This window comes from Lotus japonicus, chromosome 1 (assembly GCF_012489685.1).
Source record: "Lotus japonicus ecotype B-129 chromosome 1, LjGifu_v1.2".
NCBI classification, from domain to species: domain Eukaryota; kingdom Viridiplantae; phylum Streptophyta; class Magnoliopsida; order Fabales; family Fabaceae; genus Lotus; species Lotus japonicus.
In genome coordinates this window covers 850309-869623 of record NC_080041.1, presented here as the reverse complement: position 1 = coordinate 869623, position 19315 = coordinate 850309, and the positions used below count along the sequence as shown (strand labels likewise).

Below are 19315 nucleotides of genomic sequence, written 5' to 3'. Positions count from 1 at the left end.
AAAATTATACTTTTACTTTATTAGTGTATTTCTTTTACAATTTTGCTGATTACATTTTTTTATTTATTTTCACAATTTTTATAGTAATCTAATTTAATGATTCCATGATTTTTATCCTCGTATTTTTGAAAACTTTGTCCTCGTTATCAAATGAGAAAATAGGAGGTGCACTGACAGTATAAACTTATTTTACACATGCATCCAATTGATTTCCGCCACGTCAGTAATTTATTAATTTACTAATTAAAATTAAAAAGATTCGTAACCACTTAGTCTTATATGACATAATTTGATTGGACGACAGTGTAAACCCTTCTTACACCGACGACGCATATATATTAATCTCTTATCAAATATGGATAAACTACAAACTCTTAAACCAATATAAAATATAACACAAATGATCGATAATTACACTTTTTAAATATTTAGTCTAATGTTTAATAGCGGTGCATACATATATATAATGATTTGTTGGGAGACATATATTTGCTTAATGTGATTTCAGAATTTTAGAGATTAATCTCATGACTTTCAATTGTGAGATATCTTGAAAAATAAATATTTAACATTTTTTTAGGTGACTTCCCATTACAGACATTACTTATGTGGAGGTTAATCATGTCTACATATTTCTTGAGGGGTTGTCTAAATGACTCATGATAAAGTTTGAGTTAAATAACCTACCATCCAATTACATTAGAGATAAATGAGTTGGAAATAAATTAATAAATAAAAATTTCAACTCACTTATCTCCAATGTGATTAGATGGTGAGTTATTTAACCCAAACTTTATCATGAGTAATTTAGACAACCCTTTTCTGGATCATGTCTACGTGTATGATAATTGATTACAACGTCACTTGGATTATTAAATTAATAGTAATCATAATTTCATACACATGGATAATTGGTTCTTTAACTACACCCTTGTATACAACGCTTTGGTTTTTTTTATCAGACCCTTAAATATTTTTAATATGATTCTTCAGTTGATTTCATTACATTAGCCTTCAACAAATAGTCAAACGGTGTGTTATCTCATCACAATAAATAAACCATCAAATTGAGAACACTATTTACATAATGACTGAAACCCGAAGCAACTTCAAAAATGAATTAACGCATCAAAGCAAGTGTGAAATCATGCATTAACATCCATTTCAACCCAATTAAACACTATAAAGAACAAGCATAATAATTAGGATAAAGGTCAGATTATTATAAAAATTATAAATTGTTAAGTACTTTTGACTCTTCTACGTTCTGAATGTGTCAAAAAGTTGAAATTTATTAAGATTTGGTGGTTGAAAGTTCAAACATATATAATATATCATTTAATTTTTGCATACAAGCTAAGTATAAATACATTGCACATCTTTTGATCTGTTGAGAGCATAGCCATTAAACATGGGGGAAGTAAATAATGCAAAGCAATTAGTAGTATCTGATGAAGAAGCTTTGCTTTTTGCCATGGAGTTAGCAGGGGCCTCCTCTGTTCCCATGGTTCTGAAATCAGCCTTGGACCTTGGTGTGATAGAAACCATAGCCAAGGCTGGTCCTGGAGCTTACCTTTCACCTTCTGAGATAGCTTCTCAGATTCCATCAATAAAGAACCCGGATGCACCTTCTATGTTGAACCGTTTGTTGAGGCTCTTGGCTAGCTACAACATCCTCACCTTCCAAGGTTCTGAACCTGAAAGGCACTATGGTCTTAGTCCTTATGCCAAATACTTTGTCAACAATCAAGATGGTGTCTCCATGATTTCTTCCTTTCTCATGCAACATGACAAAGTCCTCAAAGACATGTGGTATAGATAATAGATTCATTAGATTCTGTTTTTTTTTTTTTAAACTGTGGCAGTTCCCCCCATTTAATGATCTGAATTCGTGTCATTACCCTTACAAGAGGTCTAGTTTGCCTGCCATTAAGACTCACATTCACTAGACTTACACATAGTTGGTGATTAGATTCTATTTAACTTCATTATTTCATAACTCTTATTTCTTTTACTTCAATTGAAGCGTTTGAAATTATGCTTAGACATATACATATGTTTAAACTAGATTGTGTTGTTGTAGGTACCATTTGACAGATTCAATTCAGGAGGGTGGGCTTCCATTTGACAATGCTTATGGAATGACTTCCTTTGAATTCCATGGCAAAAATCCAAGGTTCAACAATATTTTCAACAAGGGGATGTCTGATTATTCTACCATCATAATGAAGAAAGTTCTTGAGACCTATACAGGTTTTGAGGGTTTAGGATCTGTTGTTGATGTTGGTGGTGGGACTGGAGCTGTTATTAACATGATTGTCTCTAAGTATCCCACCATTAAGGGCGTTAATTTTGACTTGCCCCATGTCATTAAAGAAGCTCCATCTTATCCAGGTCCTTTTTTATTTTGACTGACAAATGAGTCAATTAATTATAATTTCTATTACTTAGCTTGATCCTAATTTGGTGCAGGTGTGGAGCATATTGGTGGAGACATGTTTGTCAGTGTTCCAAAAGCTGATGCCATTTTCATGAAGGTGAGCTAATATTTTGGAATAAATTAAAGTTTCATTGACCATTGAAAAACACTCCCATAGGAAGAAAAATGAAAAATAAAAGATAAGCTGCTGAATGTTAGGGGTGTACAAGAGACGGGTTGGGACGGGTTTTGGTTAACCCTAACCCGGCCCTAAATGTTGATCGGGTCAATTCACAGACCCTAACATGTCCCTAGACCCGAAGCAACCCGACATTATGCGGGTCCAATTTAGGACGGGTCTATGTAGGATGGGACCGGGTTGGCCCGAGGGACAATAAGTTTAAGACTATTTGATACTAATTGTAAAATTTAAAGATAATAACATACTAAAAGAGTTATAAGTTGGAACTATTTTTTAGAAAAAATAACTTGAAATGATCCAATTCTTTCATAATCTATTGCACTTGAGATGTTTACATTTTGTTTGATCATTTCTTCACTTGTCTCACATATGCATAATACACACACATGATTTTCTCTTGTTAGAGCATGAAAGTGTCCATTGTTTGACCAACGTTTATTTAATTCATAAGGTAGATGTTAAACATTTTAATCTCATCTACTTGGTAAGATAAATTTGAGCACCATGTATCACATTTTAATCTTTATAACAAATTAAAATTTTATAAAATATATATGTGGGACGGGCCGGGTGACCTGAGTGTCAACCCGAATCCGACCCTACCCGAAGTCGGGTAACTCGAAGATCAACCCGAACCCGGTCTCTTTTAATGATCGGGCCGGGTTCAACCCGGTCCTAAAGGCTTGGGCCGGGACGGGTTGGCGGGTAGGGCCGGGTCTTGTACACCCCTACTGAATGTGATAGGGAAAAAAATAAGAGATATGAAGATAAATTAAGGAGAAATGAAATGAATTAAAAAGTGAGATGCGAATAAATCATAACTTAATTAATATTGTGTGTTTTAGATCAACGTTAGCAGAATTGTTTATAAACAAAATTGATACTAAAGTTGCGCGTGGTAAATGTAAATTAAAATGATGTGATTTATATTTGCATAGCTTTATGAAAAAAGTAGATTTTACAGCGTAATATTATGGAATTCAGTTGTAAAATTTCAGAATTGATTATATTTAACGCAAAGCAATTATTTTGGCAAGTACAATTGATTCTATATAATTGATTTTGTCGTAGTAGTGCACCCAAACATCATTTAAAAGGGTTAGAATTGATTTTGACTAGGTAAAGTTAATTCTATAGAAATAATTGTGGTTCCAAACATGTTCTTAATTAAGCGTTTATTGAAAACACTTATAGTATAAAAGATTATGCCCAAGAGCTCTTATATACCCATTCAGGTTTGGAGATTTTATTTTGAGAACATTTCAAAAGAGTAAAACCAAGTTGAAATAATTAATTATTGAGGATATATAATTCTACAATTTGTTATAGGGCTTCATTCATAATTAGATTTCTACCATGCATCAATTTTCTCAAATGGTATGTTTGATTTCACATTGAGAGAATGCACCTTGTGTAAATATATAGTACATCCAAACACATTTTGACAACCCACATTTTTCTATTTGTTTATGGCAATGACAAAAACACCATGTATAAATTAATGCAGTGGATATGTCACGATTGGAATGACGAGCAATGCTTGAAATTGTTGAAGAACTGCTATGAATCCCTTCCGGATACCGGGAAGGTGATTTTGACTGAATGCAATATTCCACAAGTCCCTGATTCTAAGTTGGCTTCAAGGTGTGTGTTCGAAATGGATGTGATCATGTTGTGTCATAGCTCAGGAGGAAGAGAAAGAACAGCGAAAGAGTATGAGGCCTTGGCTAAGGGTGCTGGATTTCAAGGTTTTCGTGTAGCATGTTGTGCTTTCAACATGTATGTCATGGAATTTCTGAAGAAGCCTTAGCTTCTTTTTTCTTCTGCATGTTGCATTAAAGTCACAAAAGGTTCCCTATGATATGTTGTTGTCTTGATTTATAATAGTTAATTAATGAATAAGTTACTTGTAATTGATAAACTTCATGGGGATTTACTCTTTTCTGTTATGTATTCATTTTTAAGTCTTGAAATTATATATGGGTTCTTTATTTGTGACTTCTTATGAATAAAATCATCTCTTTCTGCAATCTACACAAATGACTTATTTTTGCTTATGAATAAAATCATCTCTTACTCCAGTCCAAAGACTCCCTCCCTGTTAATAAACTCACAAACATGGAAGAGTTCACATCCCGGAGGTCACGAAGACCAGACCTTGTAACCCGCCTGCATAGGGAACCAATTGTCCTCCCACACTTTGATATCAAAACCACCCCCAACCCGCCAAGAACTCTCCCTCTTCACCACCCAACTAGCTTGCTGAATACTGCGTCAAGTATAGCTAGCTAGACAAGTTACCCAAACCAGCATCATGAAACGACCTCTAGGGTAATAATGCGCTTTCAAACATCTAGCCACTAAAGACTCTGACCATTGAGTCAGCCGCATCATTAAAGGCCTTAAAACTCCGAAAGCCCATCATCTATCCCCTTCCGTCTTTGGCAAAATTCTCTGTGAGTAACTCAATTGGAGTGTGGACTAATAATCTCCAGATTTGTCTAAATGCTTGTATTCGGTCGGATTTATCGCCCTGCTTATTTGAATGAAAGTTCTTATTGACTGTCAAAAGAAAAAAAAATTGCAAACTTCTCATTCCTGAATTTAACCGTATTAGCAATTACATCAAATATTTTTTTAAGGTGAGCAAATTATATTAAGTAATAATACATGTATAAAGGCTCGAGCATCACTTTGGACAAAGGAAACAAGTTTTGTCGGAACTTCCTCAATCTAAAAAAAGTCATGTGAAAATGTAAGTTTGGTCAAACCACCTCTACAAAGTTAATTATCATAACGACAAACCAAAGAAAAACCACAAAATTAAAAGATGAAGTTAAGTCCCAAGTCCAAACAATCTCGAATTATGGAATTACATAAGATATAAAACATATTTTTTTTTTTCTGATTTATGAGGTTGTTTAATCCGAATTAAATTGTTTGTGCTTGTAAGGATATCACTTCTTCGTAGAAGTTTATTTATCGATGTAAAAGTTGTGTTGGTGAATAAATTATTAAGTACATTTAAAAGGGACATGTGGTTCCAAAGACATTCTCTTATCGGTGGTAATGATGTGAGGAGAACTCACCCAAACTTCTATTCATAAAAAAAATTAGGTTAGCAAAATTGAACTCGTGTTATTTTTTGTTTGCAGTTTGATACGAGGAAGCATGTCTTTGAAACACATCCGACGTGTACACTTGTGATTGGACAGGTGAGCTGCACGGTCCAATCAGAAACCGACACATGACAAAAGTAACACGACATCGTTTCCAGCTTCCCTGATCACTTGAACACAACACAACACAACACAACACAACACACTTGGTTCGTTGAAATTAAAAATCGTCAACTGCGTTTGTCCCCAACAGCGTTATTTATTCAGCTTCGTCGTCCTCTTCTTGTTCTTCATCTCCGAATTTCCGAGAAGAAAAAAGAAAGGTATCTATCTCCTTTCATTTTCTCGATCCCTTTTTTTTTCTATTCTGAATTAAACTCCGTGTGAATCAATGACGTATTCAATTGAATTTTTGTTGGGGTTTGTTTGTTTGCAGATGGGATTGTCGTTGATTCATGTATTGTTGTTTGCGTTAATTGGGGTCTTCTGGAACTTGAAAGCCTCTGAGGGTATCAGATTCGTCATCGATAGAGACGAGTGTTTCTCCCACGATGTCAAGTACGAGGGTGACACTGTCCATATTTCCTTCGTTGTTATTAAGGCTGATTCTCCATGGCATTACGGTGATGAAGGTGTCGATCTCGTGGTATGTTAATTTACTTCGTTTCTCACATCGATAATTCATTTACTTTGCTTGATTCCATTCATTGTAATTGTAATCGCTTTTATATCATCAAAATTCAAATCCCACTTGTTGTTAATTTTTATTTTTGCCTGCAACAATTCGGATGGAGAATTACAATTGACTATTAGTTAGGGTTTCTCTTAATTGTAATTGTTTGAATTATGCTGTTTGGTGTTGATAGGAACCTGTTTCAAAATTCTATGGGAGTAAAACCATGGCACCATGGATACAAAGGGAAAACTAAATGCTTTCTCTTACATACATACATACCTGTTGGCTATTGGGTTGGGGTTTTACATTATTAGGTTAAAGCTATAATATAATGTACCTTGCCTTTCTTCATACCTGAGGGGGACTGAAGAAGCTTTTTGTGCTTTTCTGAACCATAATTGTGGAATTGATCTTTCATTCTAGATTTCGGGATTCATTGTCAAACTTGATCCCATTTTCAAAATTTTAATTCATTGACCATGCTGAATTATTTGGAGGACATTATAGCAAAAATGCAACCAAATACTGAAACAAGAGTTGTTTCAATAGTTAGGAGATAAAGTCATGGTTTAAAACAATTAGGAAAAAGTTCATGTTTATAGAGATTTCATGCATTATGTCTAGGAATATATTTTTTGTGTGGTATTGCCTTTACAATTAAATATAATTAGTCCACATTCAGGTATCTGTATAACTATTAGTGTGCTACTTCCCCAATCTTTTGACATTTATATCTCAAGCCTCTATGGAAATCCATATCTACATCAACTAGTAATTGGAGTATAGGAATAACCTTTCGTTGGATTTATCTATACTTTCTTTTTTTGTTTAATACCCTGCCCAATCATGTCTTTACACAACTATGTAATAATTTCAGGTAAAAGGACCTGCTGGTGAACAAATTCACGATTTTCGTGACAAGACCAGTGAAAAGTTTGAATTTGTGGCTCACAAATCAGGAGTTCACAAATTCTGCTTCACAAACAAGTCTCCATATCATGAAACTATTGATTTTGATGTACATGTGGGTCACTTCTCTTACTACGAGCAGCATGCAAAAGATGGTAATGCCTCTTCTATTAAATCCACTTGTGTTTTCTTGTTTCTTTTTACATGTCAGTGTAGAACCAGTCTCTTTAAGTTTCATGAAAATCTTAAAAATGAGAGAATTATCATCAAAACTGTGTCTGTCTGCAGAGCATTTCACACCTTTGCTGGAGCAGATAGCAAAGTTGGAGGAAGCTCTTTACAACATTCAGTTTGAACAACATTGGTTAGAGGCTCAAACTGACCGCCAAGCAATAGGTACTGTTTAATTTTCACTTTGATGTTCATTTTAAAATTTTCTATGCATAAAATCCTTCATACCTATCAGTTATATATGTACACATGTTAAAAATAAAGCCCTACTTTATGTACACGGTCTGTTTTTCTACCTCTTGTTCCAATTTGCAATTATCCTAATTCCTTTCAGCTACCATGCCAGAAAAGTGTCCCCCTGTTGATAACATCGTTTCCTGACTCTTGATAGTGTTCACTTGCTTTACTTTGAGGTCAAAGTTGATTGAACTTAGGGCTTCCTTAGTTATAAACAGTTTAATTTAACACTTATGTCAATAAGAAAAAGCTCTAAATCGTTAACTAATTTGAGAAGCTTATCGAAATAGGCTCAAAGTATGTTATAGGTAAAGTATAGGCGCTTATTCATAAGATAATCTAAACAACTTCTGAAAATAATCTCAAAATAACTTTTAGGTTGGTGATGAACTATTTACGTAAGTTTTCTCAAATACTTGCAGAAACACTTATATTATAAGATAAGCCTAAATAACCTCTTCCAAACAAGGTCTTATTCTAAAGAAGTTGAAGTTTGATACTACTGCATCTCACGCTTAAACGTGCACGCACAAGTCAGACTAATGGGCAGTCATATTTTACTGCTTAAGTGAATGAGCTATGGATTGGAGGACTAGGAACCGAGCTTAGTTGACTAAAGACACTTGTTTTCTCTATTAACTCTTGAGTGTTAATGTAATTTCATGTTCCTTATTTTTGTGTGGATTGCAGTGAATGATGCAATGAGCCGAAGAGCAATACATAAGGCACTTTTTGAATCAGCAGCATTAATTGGCGCTAGTGCACTTCAAGTTTACCTTCTGCAGCGCTTGTTTGAGCGCAAGCTGGGAACCTCTAGAGTTTAGAGTTAGAAAATGTACTGGGAACCTGTAACAGTAGAAATCAGAAAGTTATTTATAAACTTTTGTTTCTTTTACTTTTTTGGTTATCATTACGTGGATATTTATTTGATTACTATTTCGCTTTACTCATGATACCTGTGGAAAGATGTTATTTATTGTTAAATTACGGTTTCATTTGGAGTAAAAAGGGTTACAATTGACTGATTTTGTAGGTCAATGATCATCTTTCTCCTCTCCATTTCCTCTATTCCTCTTTTGTTGTACACTTGTTATTCACTTTATTTCCCCTGCTTAAGGTGTAATGGGTCAGAAAAATTGTTAAATGTGAGGAACGTAACCTACATTCTCGAGCTGCTTCATTTCATGGTTATCTTGCTCAAATCAAACAGCACTTACGAATTTCACATGGCTTGAATATAAGGAATGAAAATTAGGATTGAGTTTTGACATATCCAAACAAAATACTGTATGCTAAGCGTATTATTCTGTGGGAGTGATTCTGGTGCCTAATGAGAAAGATTGCAATCAATTTTGTGTGTTTATGATTCTGTTTATGGTGAGAATCTCGCAAGAGATGGTAAAAAATGAAAGTGATCTTGGTGAGCACAAGAGGTATCAGTTCATGGGCAACCTCCATTAGACAAAACAACCCAATATAAGATATAAATAGAATGGTTGAATGAATAAGTATATCGTTACACCCCAAAATATCAAAACAAAACAGAGAATACGCATCAGTAGAAAGCTTGAATCCAAAAAGTTGTGAGTGAATGAAGTGACTCGATCAAGTACTTAACAAAAGAAAATCCCGGTAATTATTCTCCACAGAAGATAAATATCACGCGATAATTTTTTCCTAATAATTTTTCACCCCAAGTTGCATATATGACAAAAGATTCCAGCAGGACCCATCATAGCTAATGAAGCTCCAGACTTCCGGAATTATGTTGTGGCCAGGTGGATGATAAGCTATATTACACTTTCAGAACTATCATGAGTTGAATAGCCTCCTCATGATTCTGCAGATGTGTGTATGCAGCAAAACCATTTTTTCTGCAAGAATAAAAATAATGCTTTATTATAAACTGAAACACAAAACAGCAAGTTAGCATGACATTAAGTAGGGGGTCAAATATAAAGGACTGTAAGCCAAGCATGATTACATGAGTTCAAGATAATGACATGAATAAAATTACATTGAAGCAAACTAGACCACTAACTACATAAAGCACTTGAATTTAGAATTTGTCTCCACTAAAGTGGGGAGTTATGATAAAAAGAAAAGTGAGAAGTTAGACTGTTATTAAAATGATTGAAATTTAAACAACTTCTTATATATGTTGATGATCACAATTTGATACTCCATATAATGGCTACAACTCCTCACTTTTTCCTTCAAAGTGGATCTCTCACTTCACTTTAGATCCAAATTCTAAAATTGCTATTCAGCATATCCTAGCATTGTTATATATAGAGTTACAGACAAAAACTTATATTTTTCTTTTTTACAGGAATAGATAAAATTGCTATCGCTTCGTTGATTCTTCAAAATGTCATTGGGTTATGGACATTTCTAAGCAATAAATAGGTAATTAGTATGTGAGGCCTGGTCTCTATTTGACCAGCTCAAAAGTTTTCCCTTTATTGTGCATGAAAAGAGCACTGACTGTCGACCACACATACAGTGATGCACAATCAACTGTGTCTGCTGCAAACCAAACCAGTGAAACCATGGGTGGAACTAGAACAAGAATAGTGAAAAGGCCAACATATACATTCTTGTTTAAAGAATATAAACAAACAGGACACACACACACACACACAGATGTATATGCATAACAATATCCCATCCTTATTGCTATAGGGATGGGTTCGTTACATGGGTCAGTAACACAATAGGGCTCTATCAAAAACCAAAAGTTAGGGATCTACATTTTATGGGTTTAAACAAGAACTTACATACATAAAGACTATTATTGTTAAAAGACATCAACATATTATATTAAGAGAGTTTGAGCATGAAGCATGAATCCTCTTCACAAAAGTGCCCTGATAGGGTACCTGAACCCATTAATAATGAAGAAGGGGGATTATTGGGCCAAGAAAGTGGGCATAAATTGTAACATTTCTACCAAAGCAAGCTACTTGACTTAATAACTGCCGCTCTATCAAAGACCAAGTAAATTCTAGGCTAAGCTTGGAAAAAAACAATGACAGTAGCAAAGAAGCAAACTTAAAATAAGGTGATGCTTTTATAATTAAAACTGAAAACCAGAAACAAAAAGAGAAAGCATTTTTCTGGAATCAAACATGTCCTAATAGTTTTTCATCAAACATGTAACTGAGACTCACTTCCCCCCCTTTTCAATTTCACAATCCAAATCTTAAAGAAGAGTAGGTGAAAGATAAACAATGGGTGGTAGGCGTGCAATAGGAAACTGTTGAAGGCTGTAATTTACTAGATTCTTTATAAAAGATAAGAGTTTGAATAAAACAATTGAACTATCCAACTGCCCTCAAGCTGTAGCAGCAACAACAGCAATGGCTTTTGCAATGGATGACGATCACTCAAAGCCCTTCATCTAATAAGATTGAAGTTCCATCACACATAAACTAATAAAGGCACGGAAGAGGTCCCAACTAAATGGCCATAAAAGAGGATTATGTAGAAAACTAGAAGGAAACAGAACAACACATACAGTTTGCACATTGACTTGAATCATTCATGCATCTAACATTGTCAAAGTAAAAAAAAAATCCTTAAAAATGAAGTGTAGTTAATTATTTCTTAAATTGTCCGAAGATAAAAGCGAGTTTGGATCAACATTGTTGTCACAATTGATTATAGTAAAAGTGAGTTGAATGTGAAGTGATTTATGTTTGCATACATTTATGAAAAAAAGTAGTTTTTATAAGGTAATGTTGTGAAATCAAGTGTTGAATGCAGAAACTAGTGATTCTGGGAGTAAATCAAAGAGTAGCGTACAGATTGGGGTTTTCCAAGAACGACTTGATTCTTCTTCTTGCTGCTGTATTTGGGATTTTGATTATCATTGGGTGGTGAATGAGCAGCCTTAGGTGTACCAGTCTTCCTCTCATTCCTGGCTTTGTTGAAGATAACTGTGAATCCCTCAGCAGATGCAGGGTCATTCACATCCCATTCCCCAAACTTCGGCAACGGTCTACCATTGTCCTGTGGAAGGAATTCATTCACAATAATCATAAGCATATCATATGATTCAAATGCAATATAGAGCAACGCAACACAACAGAGGTATGGATTGAGATTGAGTCAGAAATGGAATCAAGAGAGTTGAGTTATAGGTTAATGAAATCGAGATCATGGAGAATTGTGATGATGAAGAAAGAGGAAATGAATACCGTACCGCCATGGTTGGTTGGTTGGTTGTTGCTTCAGAAGGAGAATCGGTGGAATGGAAGAAAGAAAGAAAGAAAGAAAGATAAACAATGGTGGAATGAATTCCTTACAAATTGAAGGAACGACTTTACGCTATTTCCAGCCAACTCACACACAGCTCAACCATCGCATCCATCCACCTTTTCTTTTTACCAACCATAATAATCATTCATTTATTTCCTTTTTCAATTCAATTTCTTACTTTAATTACATTTTCTCTTTGTACTATTATTGTCCATGGAAAATAATTCAAATATGGAATGTGTGGATCCATGTAAAAAAAACGAATGTTTGAAGTGGGAAATCACTTTATTTGATCATTTTGCATCATATAAGGGTATTTCTGTGTAAGAAATACTATAAATAAAAAATGTGGTTTTATTGTTTGGTATGATAAGAAGGTAAAGACAATATAAGTTGGTAATGAAAAATTAGGTTAAAATGCCAAAGCAATGCCCCATTGGTTAAAATAGTATTGCAATGGATCCAATTAGAGAAATTGAAACGGTTTGATACAAATTAAATTTAAAAAGTTAAGGTACAAACTCAATTAGAGAAATTGGGACGAATCCTATAAGAGATATTGATGTAGCTAGGCCAGGTAGACCTAATCCAATTCAGTTGAGAGTTTTATCCCGGTTAATTTGTAATCCTTTCTAATCGGCTTTTTTCTTATTCTTCTTAGCATTAAAGAAATCTTTCATAATTTTTGCTATATTTAAACATTCAAACTTATCTAATATGGTAGTAAAATGTTGTTAAATTTCATTTGTTATGCGGATATGACCCTTTTCTTACCCTGTGAATTGATTGCTGTTCCTCTAGCATAACTTCAACACTCACTTGAGCAAAATCAAATTCACTCATTAGATGTTACAAATTAATCAAAGTTGATTGAACTTTCAACCTCACAAAACAGGGAATAGAAAGAGCTAGAAGAGGTATACAAATGAATAAAATGAGATACTGGACTCTAAGTACAACATATATATAGCCAATTTACACCAAACCCGATACAACACAACTCTCTTTTAAACGTTGGAAGCAAAGTGTGGCTTGGAATGAGGTGGAGGAGGTGAGCAAGTGAAGGCATCTGGAGCACCTGGTGGTGGAGTTGGCATACCATAAACTTGGGGGTTAGTCTGCACTTCGCGTCTTCCTCTAGCTTTTCCAAAGAAGAAACATCCAAAACCCAGAATTAAGCAGAACAATATGAAAGGGAGAGAAATCACCACCACCATTCCCATCTTTTCTGTTTGCTTCTTGTGTTGTGTGTATAGACTATGAAACTGAAAGGAAGAAATCAATGGAGAAATGAGATGGTTGTGTTACTTTAGGAGAGTGTTCATATATATACATGGTCATGGAATTGAAGCTAATTGATTTCTTCTAAGAGGTCCCAGATTCTGTCTAGAAGTGCTTAACGTTCAAGTTTCTAACGGTCACTTTCTCTTTCTCTGTCCCACACAACATCATGTATAGCTGTGACCTGTGTCCTTTATTACAAACGTTCCTCTGACTTTCAGGTCACTTTTGTTTTTGTCTAGGAATCAATCCTTTATTAGTTTATTTATATTTATTTTTCCTTTCTTGCTGTGTTCAATTAGCAGCAGAATAGTAGAGAGGGATTTATTCCATCGCAAATTCTATCATCGTAGATAATGAAGATAAAAGCAGCAGTGAAGATATGATCAAAGGTTCTAACTAATACTAGTAATAAGGAATTGCTTATTATGTTAATCATCAGTTTTTTTTTTGACAGCAACATAAGTTTTTCTTTGATTGATTAGGACTTAACTAAAATCATTTAAATTCAATTTTTCAACCGAACAATTGACTAATGAAATAAGAATTAAAGGTTCATAATTAAGAAGACAATGTTACACCTAATTTGTTCAAAAATATCAAAACAAGTCCTTTTTCAATTTAACTTGCCGATGGATCTGCAATTTCACATCATATTAGTGTTAGTCACATCATCAATTTGGTGAAACCATATTGCTCAACTTAAAAAAATGCTTCGATTTAATGTGAACGAATAAGAACTGGACAAACCATAATCACCCAAGCATTACACTAGGGGACCAAATGTGTAAATAAGCTCAAGTGAAAACAAGGCAAACCACATCATCCAGTTTCCACTTTTGCTTCAGTCACTCACATTCTTATCAAGAACAGGAACTTATTGAAGAGAAATATTAAGAGGTTTGAAGAATAATTGATCCCAAAGCAAAGTACACCAGTAACTTATTGCATAGTTAAGGAAATTCAAATAATATTGCCCCATGTTCTACTTCGATTCTAAGAAATTTAACTTTTGCAAAATCTGATACTTAAATCTAAAAATTATGTCGCCAAATTTCTCTCCACTCTTTTTTGTCCTTGTAGTAAATTTGAAACTTGCATGTAGACTTGCTAAAGAGGGAGGCAGGGTTCTTGGAACTTTGCACGAATGCTGGATCTAGAATGACATCTACTGAACGCTTACAGAAGTTCCACAACAAGGGCAGATGCACCACCTCCTCCATTACAAACGCCACCAACACCGTATTTCCCATTTTTCTGCTTCAGTACCTGCATGAAGTGACTATTAGACTAGCTGAATCAAGAGGAACATACCATATTACAGAAGATATGATAAACGGAAATCAGGCTAATATGCTATTTAAATATAACATAATAAATCACATGACTCTAATACATGTAAGATTTAATGCTCAATATTTTCTCTTGTTACTCTCATAAGAAATTACTCTCCATACTTGATTAGGGTTTAATGTATTATAAGAATAAAAAATTATTTGGAAACAAAAAGATTTCTTATACCAGATAAATTTAAAAGAATAAAATAAGCACTTTCCTTTCCAATAGCAACTTTTCATTTCTTGTGAGTGTATGTTAATACCGTAAAGTAATCAAAGTTATCAACTGAACATACCCCCAAAAGCGTCACTAGGATACGAGCACCACTGCAACCAAGAGGATGACCCAATGATACAGCTCCGCCATGTACATTTACTTTTTCCTGCAAATTAGTTACTTGAGTAAAAGGAATAAATGGAAGTATTGAGCCATTAATGGCCAAGATAAAGACCAATTATGGACCACAGACAAATTTTACATGTTCTACAGTACAAAGAGGGGTAGAGGGCGCCTATAACAGCATGAAATCTACCACCCACTCAATCAGAAATAGCTTACAACACAGATATCCATGGATTACAACTTTCACAAGATGACAAGGGATAAAACTCACCGAATTAAGCCCAAGGAGTTTCTGATTTGCAAGAGCCACAACCTATAGACAGCAATAAGAAGAATTAAAATTCATGGTGTCATAAAAATGAGAAACTAATAGAATTAAAAGTTGGGCATGAAATCCTACCGAGAAGGCTTCATTAATTTCATAGAAATCAATTTGTGAAGTCTCCAACCCCGCATTGGCAATAGCTTTAGGGATGGCAATGGCTGGAGCTGTTGTAAATAACTCTGGCTCCTGTAGAGATCAAATCAAACCCATATGAGCATGAAGTTATACTATTAACATACCACACTACACGTAATGTGAATAACAATAAGTTTTTTTTACATTTCATGTTTCTATTATGACCTGAAGGTATGGTCATACTTAGATGTTTTATGTACCTGAGCAGCATCAGCATATCCAGTAATTTTCGCAATAACTTGAAGCCCAAGCTTCAATGCTTTCTCTCCACTCACCAAAACTAGGGCAGCAGCACCATCACTGTAAGCAAAAGCATTTTAATTTTCACTAAAATCAAGGGCTCTTGCCATGCACAAACATACTAGAAATACATGGCCAATTGTGAGCATTTGAGCACTTAAACTAATGAAAATTCAGATTTAGCATAGTGAATAGTCAAGGAAGCATAGAATTTATTAAATAAGTCATAAATACAACTCGAAACTGACTTCAAGGTTCAAACAGTAATGTCACTGAATCACTTGGGGCTAAAAGATGGTATAGGCAAAAAAATCGACTGCCAGTGCCAGATGATATTCTCTGCTATTATGCTAGCAAGCATGGACAGCAGATGTACAAGCAGTGTTCCCTTCCTATACTCCCTGGTATGTATGTCTAAGCATTGCTTGCAAACTGTATGATTGACCATTCACTCAAATTGATCAAATACATGTCACAGTTCACTATAACGATTTCAGATCAGATTCGCTCCCCACATTAAATCACTCAAGCCTCAATGATAAGTTAACACTAAACTAGTCAAATAAATCATGTCGAAAACCATGAACTTCATAAAAAGAAAATAATTGACAAGAACGTCCAAATACAAAAAAGTTAAGTAGAAAAAGACAAACAGGAAAAACTTGAGCAAATCATGACAGTATATAAACCTTATGCTGGAAGCATTGCCAGCAGTGACAGAACCCCCACTCTCCTTGAAACTTGGTCGGAGTTTGCGTAACTTGGCAGCATCAAACTGGCATAGAAAAATGAAAAATACAACAATATGTTGGTTTACATTCAAATGCACATATAGACAGAATACAATTTGCATCAAGTACCGTACATGTAAATATTCTTTGTGTGAAAGGGGGAATAGAAAAACAAATTTCAATCCCCACACCTGATTGATTGCTTATATTTGCTGACATAGAAGTGTTTACAAAGGATACCATGTAATATCTATATTCTCATGCTTAAAATACCTATATTCTTTAAAAAAGTTTATAATACTCAGGAAACTAAGATTACTCAATGGGGACGAAAAGTTTATAGTCATGTATTTTGTAGGCTTACCACAAGCACACAACAAGTATTATCATGGTTCAAGTTATTTTGGGGATCACCTTTCCTAGACCTTCATCTTTATCAACGATTGTTGATGGTCTTCCCCTTCCACCAGAGACTTCAACTGGAGCAATTTCCCACGTAAAGGCACTACTATCTTGGGCAGCAATTCCACGTTCAAAACTCTGAATCGCATGGTCATCCTGTGGGAAAGACAGAGACATCAGCAAAAATCTATTGTTATGATCGTGCCAAAACCTTTCTGAACAGAAACACTAATCCTAAAATACCTGCTGTTCTCTTGTTATTGAATGGTTATCTGCACACAGTTCAGCACACACTCCCATGCCAACATCCTTATAGGCATCCCACAAACCATCTTTCAACATCCCATCAACAAGTGAATCGTGTCCAAGACGGGATCCTTTCCTGAACTTTAAGCATAGAATCAGTTTATTTCAACACAAGAACTAACCCTAAGAAAAATGTCAAATAAAAGACAAAATTAACCTTGCTTCAGCCAGGTATTTAGGTGCACTCGACATGTTCTCCATACCACCAGCCACAACAACATCATTAATACCTAATTGAATACTCTGAGCAGCAAGCATTGTAGCTGAAATAACCAGAACAAGTATAATGTACACATTCTTGATTGAAAAAAATACAAAGAAACAAATAAAAATCCTTTCATAAAAAACTGAACACCTTTCATTCCTGATGCACAAACTTTGTTAACAGTAGTGCAGACTACTGATTTGGGCAGTCCTGCTCCAAGAGCAGCTTGTCTGGCAGGAGCTTGCCCCAAATTTGCACTAAGAACATTCCCAAAATATACTTCTTCCACAAGTGATGGATCAACATTGGCCCTTTTAAGAGCAGCTACATATATCAACATAAGATGTGAAGATATCTTCAATACGTATCAATGCAATTCAACAAGCACTAGCACAGGTTTTTACAGTTACCTTCAATAGCTACAGAGCCTAGCTTGGTGGCAGGTACAGATGACAGAGTACCAAGAAACGCACCCATGGGTGTGCGAGCAACACCGACAATGCAAACATCTGCAGAAACAAACTGAATGTTTCATTTTTTGTTTATAATTGTGCATGATGGATGAAATGAAGAAATATAGAGAATAATGTAAATGTTAAATGAATGAAACAAAGTTGAATGTAGTTGATATGCTGTATATATCTAAGCCAAAAAGTTTGATGAATGACCTCTAGGCTTGATAGAATCTGAAGACGCTGCTGCTACGGGAGCCATTGATAGAAGAAAACGGAATCTGCAATCGAAAACAACATAAAACATGGGTGAACAAACATAGATTAATTAACAAGCTAACATAACATTAACATACATAGTTTGAAGAACTAAATTTGTATATGATTGATTGTATGAAACATGAATAGTAATTTTGGCCTCACAATACATTTAACATTCAAGAATTCAATAACAATTTCAACTAAAAATTATGGCTATCAGCTATTTTCCATGAATTAACTACATATTCCAGCCACCTCAACTAAAGGCAAAACCTATGGAGCACAATATAAAATGATAGCGCAAATTCACCTTTGAATATTTCAGCATTCAGAAATTAAAAAAAAAAATTAAAAGATCTAGCAGAGAAATAGATGAGAAGAATTGATGAATGCATGAAGTATAAGCATATAGATGAATTATGGTGTTGAGAGAAACACAGATCTGAGATGAATTTGGAGCTATGATACTTACGATTGGATTCAGGTTCAGGTGTGTTGAGAGAGAGAGACGTTGTTGACGTGAAGATCAACGAGAAGAAGGAGGAGGGAAGTGTGAGATTGAGGAAGCATAAGTGTCCGTCTCATCTGTGTGTTTATATAAACTGCCAGGTGGGACCAGCCACGAGGCACACGCACCCCCATTCGAACTTGGAACTATTATTTTCAATTTCAGTCTGTGATTTATTTATTTCTCTCATACTTTGGATGTAAAAGGCTATGCCTTTCTAATGGGCCACCTATCCAACAACGGCCCACATATTCAAACACCAACTTCCAGTTATTCTTTTAATTACTATTATTTTACTTTTATTGTGTTTTTTACCTCAAAACCTTTCATTATTTTGATTTCCTGAGTTATTTTTTCCTTAATTGCACTTTTTTTTGTTCGCCTGGAGTTAACCAATTGGTGGAATTTTGGGCAACTAAAAGAAAGTATAGGATCATTGCATGCGATGCACGTTAATTATTTTTTTATTTTTCACAGAAACCTACATGTGCTGCCTATGCGCTACCTACTCATGAATTGAACCCTGTTCCTACAACTCTACAAACCACAACTTGACTCTCAGACTATGGAAATTGAACAAAAATGCATTCACGTTACAACACATTTAATTATTTTTCAATTGTCTATACTCTAAACAATCCTGAATCCTGATCATCAACTTTTTTGTCTTTTATATACAAGGGAACTGTTTTGCTTATTTCTTGCCCGTGAACGAGGCCATTATAAATTAATT

General features: G+C 34.7%; 5 protein-coding genes across 6 annotated transcripts; 2 read left to right on the top strand and 3 right to left on the bottom strand.

Annotated features, from left to right (window-relative positions):
- The first annotated feature begins 1378 nt into the window (after positions 1-1378).
- On the top strand, positions 1379-4651 carry LOC130732879 (caffeic acid 3-O-methyltransferase-like). The gene is made up of 4 exons (XM_057584881.1): positions 1379-1812; positions 2084-2394; positions 2473-2537; positions 4129-4651. Exons 1-4 carry the CDS (start codon positions 1412-1414, stop codon positions 4429-4431), a joined length of 1080 nt encoding a protein of 359 aa, XP_057440864.1. The 5' UTR covers positions 1379-1411; the 3' UTR covers positions 4432-4651.
- Positions 4652-5904: 1253 nt separating this feature from the next.
- On the top strand, positions 5905-8831 carry LOC130732876 (transmembrane emp24 domain-containing protein p24beta2). The gene is made up of 5 exons (XM_057584877.1): positions 5905-6063; positions 6177-6386; positions 7294-7480; positions 7614-7721; positions 8484-8831. The coding sequence occupies exons 2-5, from the start codon at positions 6177-6179 to the stop codon at positions 8615-8617; spliced, it is 639 nt and encodes a 212-aa protein (XP_057440860.1). The 5' UTR covers positions 5905-6063; the 3' UTR covers positions 8618-8831.
- Positions 8832-9270: 439 nt separating this feature from the next.
- On the bottom strand, positions 9271-12175 carry LOC130732877 (protein NOI4-like). 2 transcript variants are annotated; one of them, XM_057584879.1, is made up of 3 exons: positions 12001-12175; positions 11601-11807; positions 9271-9667 (listed from the first exon to the last, which is right to left on the bottom strand). In XM_057584879.1, exons 1-3 carry the CDS (start codon positions 12004-12006, stop codon positions 9626-9628), a joined length of 255 nt encoding a protein of 84 aa, XP_057440862.1. In that variant the 5' UTR covers positions 12007-12175; the 3' UTR covers positions 9271-9625. The 2 variants fall into 2 exon arrangements, with proteins under 2 accessions (XP_057440862.1, XP_057440861.1); XM_057584878.1 differs by lacking the exon at positions 12001-12175 and having other exon boundaries at positions 11601-11858.
- A 700-nt stretch (positions 12176-12875) lies between these two features.
- LOC130732878 (uncharacterized) lies at positions 12876-13372 on the bottom strand. The gene has a single exon (XM_057584880.1). The coding sequence runs from the start codon at positions 13277-13279 to the stop codon at positions 13064-13066; it is 216 nt and encodes a 71-aa protein (XP_057440863.1). The 5' UTR covers positions 13280-13372; the 3' UTR covers positions 12876-13063.
- A 706-nt stretch (positions 13373-14078) lies between these two features.
- Positions 14079-18699, bottom strand: LOC130732875 (acetyl-CoA acetyltransferase 2). The gene is made up of 13 exons (XM_057584876.1): positions 18547-18699; positions 18030-18094; positions 17772-17870; positions 17512-17685; positions 17314-17419; positions 17094-17232; positions 16863-17006; positions 16407-16492; positions 15678-15777; positions 15418-15528; positions 15289-15330; positions 14971-15057; positions 14079-14606 (listed from the first exon to the last, which is right to left on the bottom strand). Exons 2-13 carry the CDS (start codon positions 18073-18075, stop codon positions 14517-14519), a joined length of 1224 nt encoding a protein of 407 aa, XP_057440859.1. The 5' UTR covers positions 18076-18094; positions 18547-18699; the 3' UTR covers positions 14079-14516.
- Positions 18700-19315: the final 616 nt, after the last annotated feature.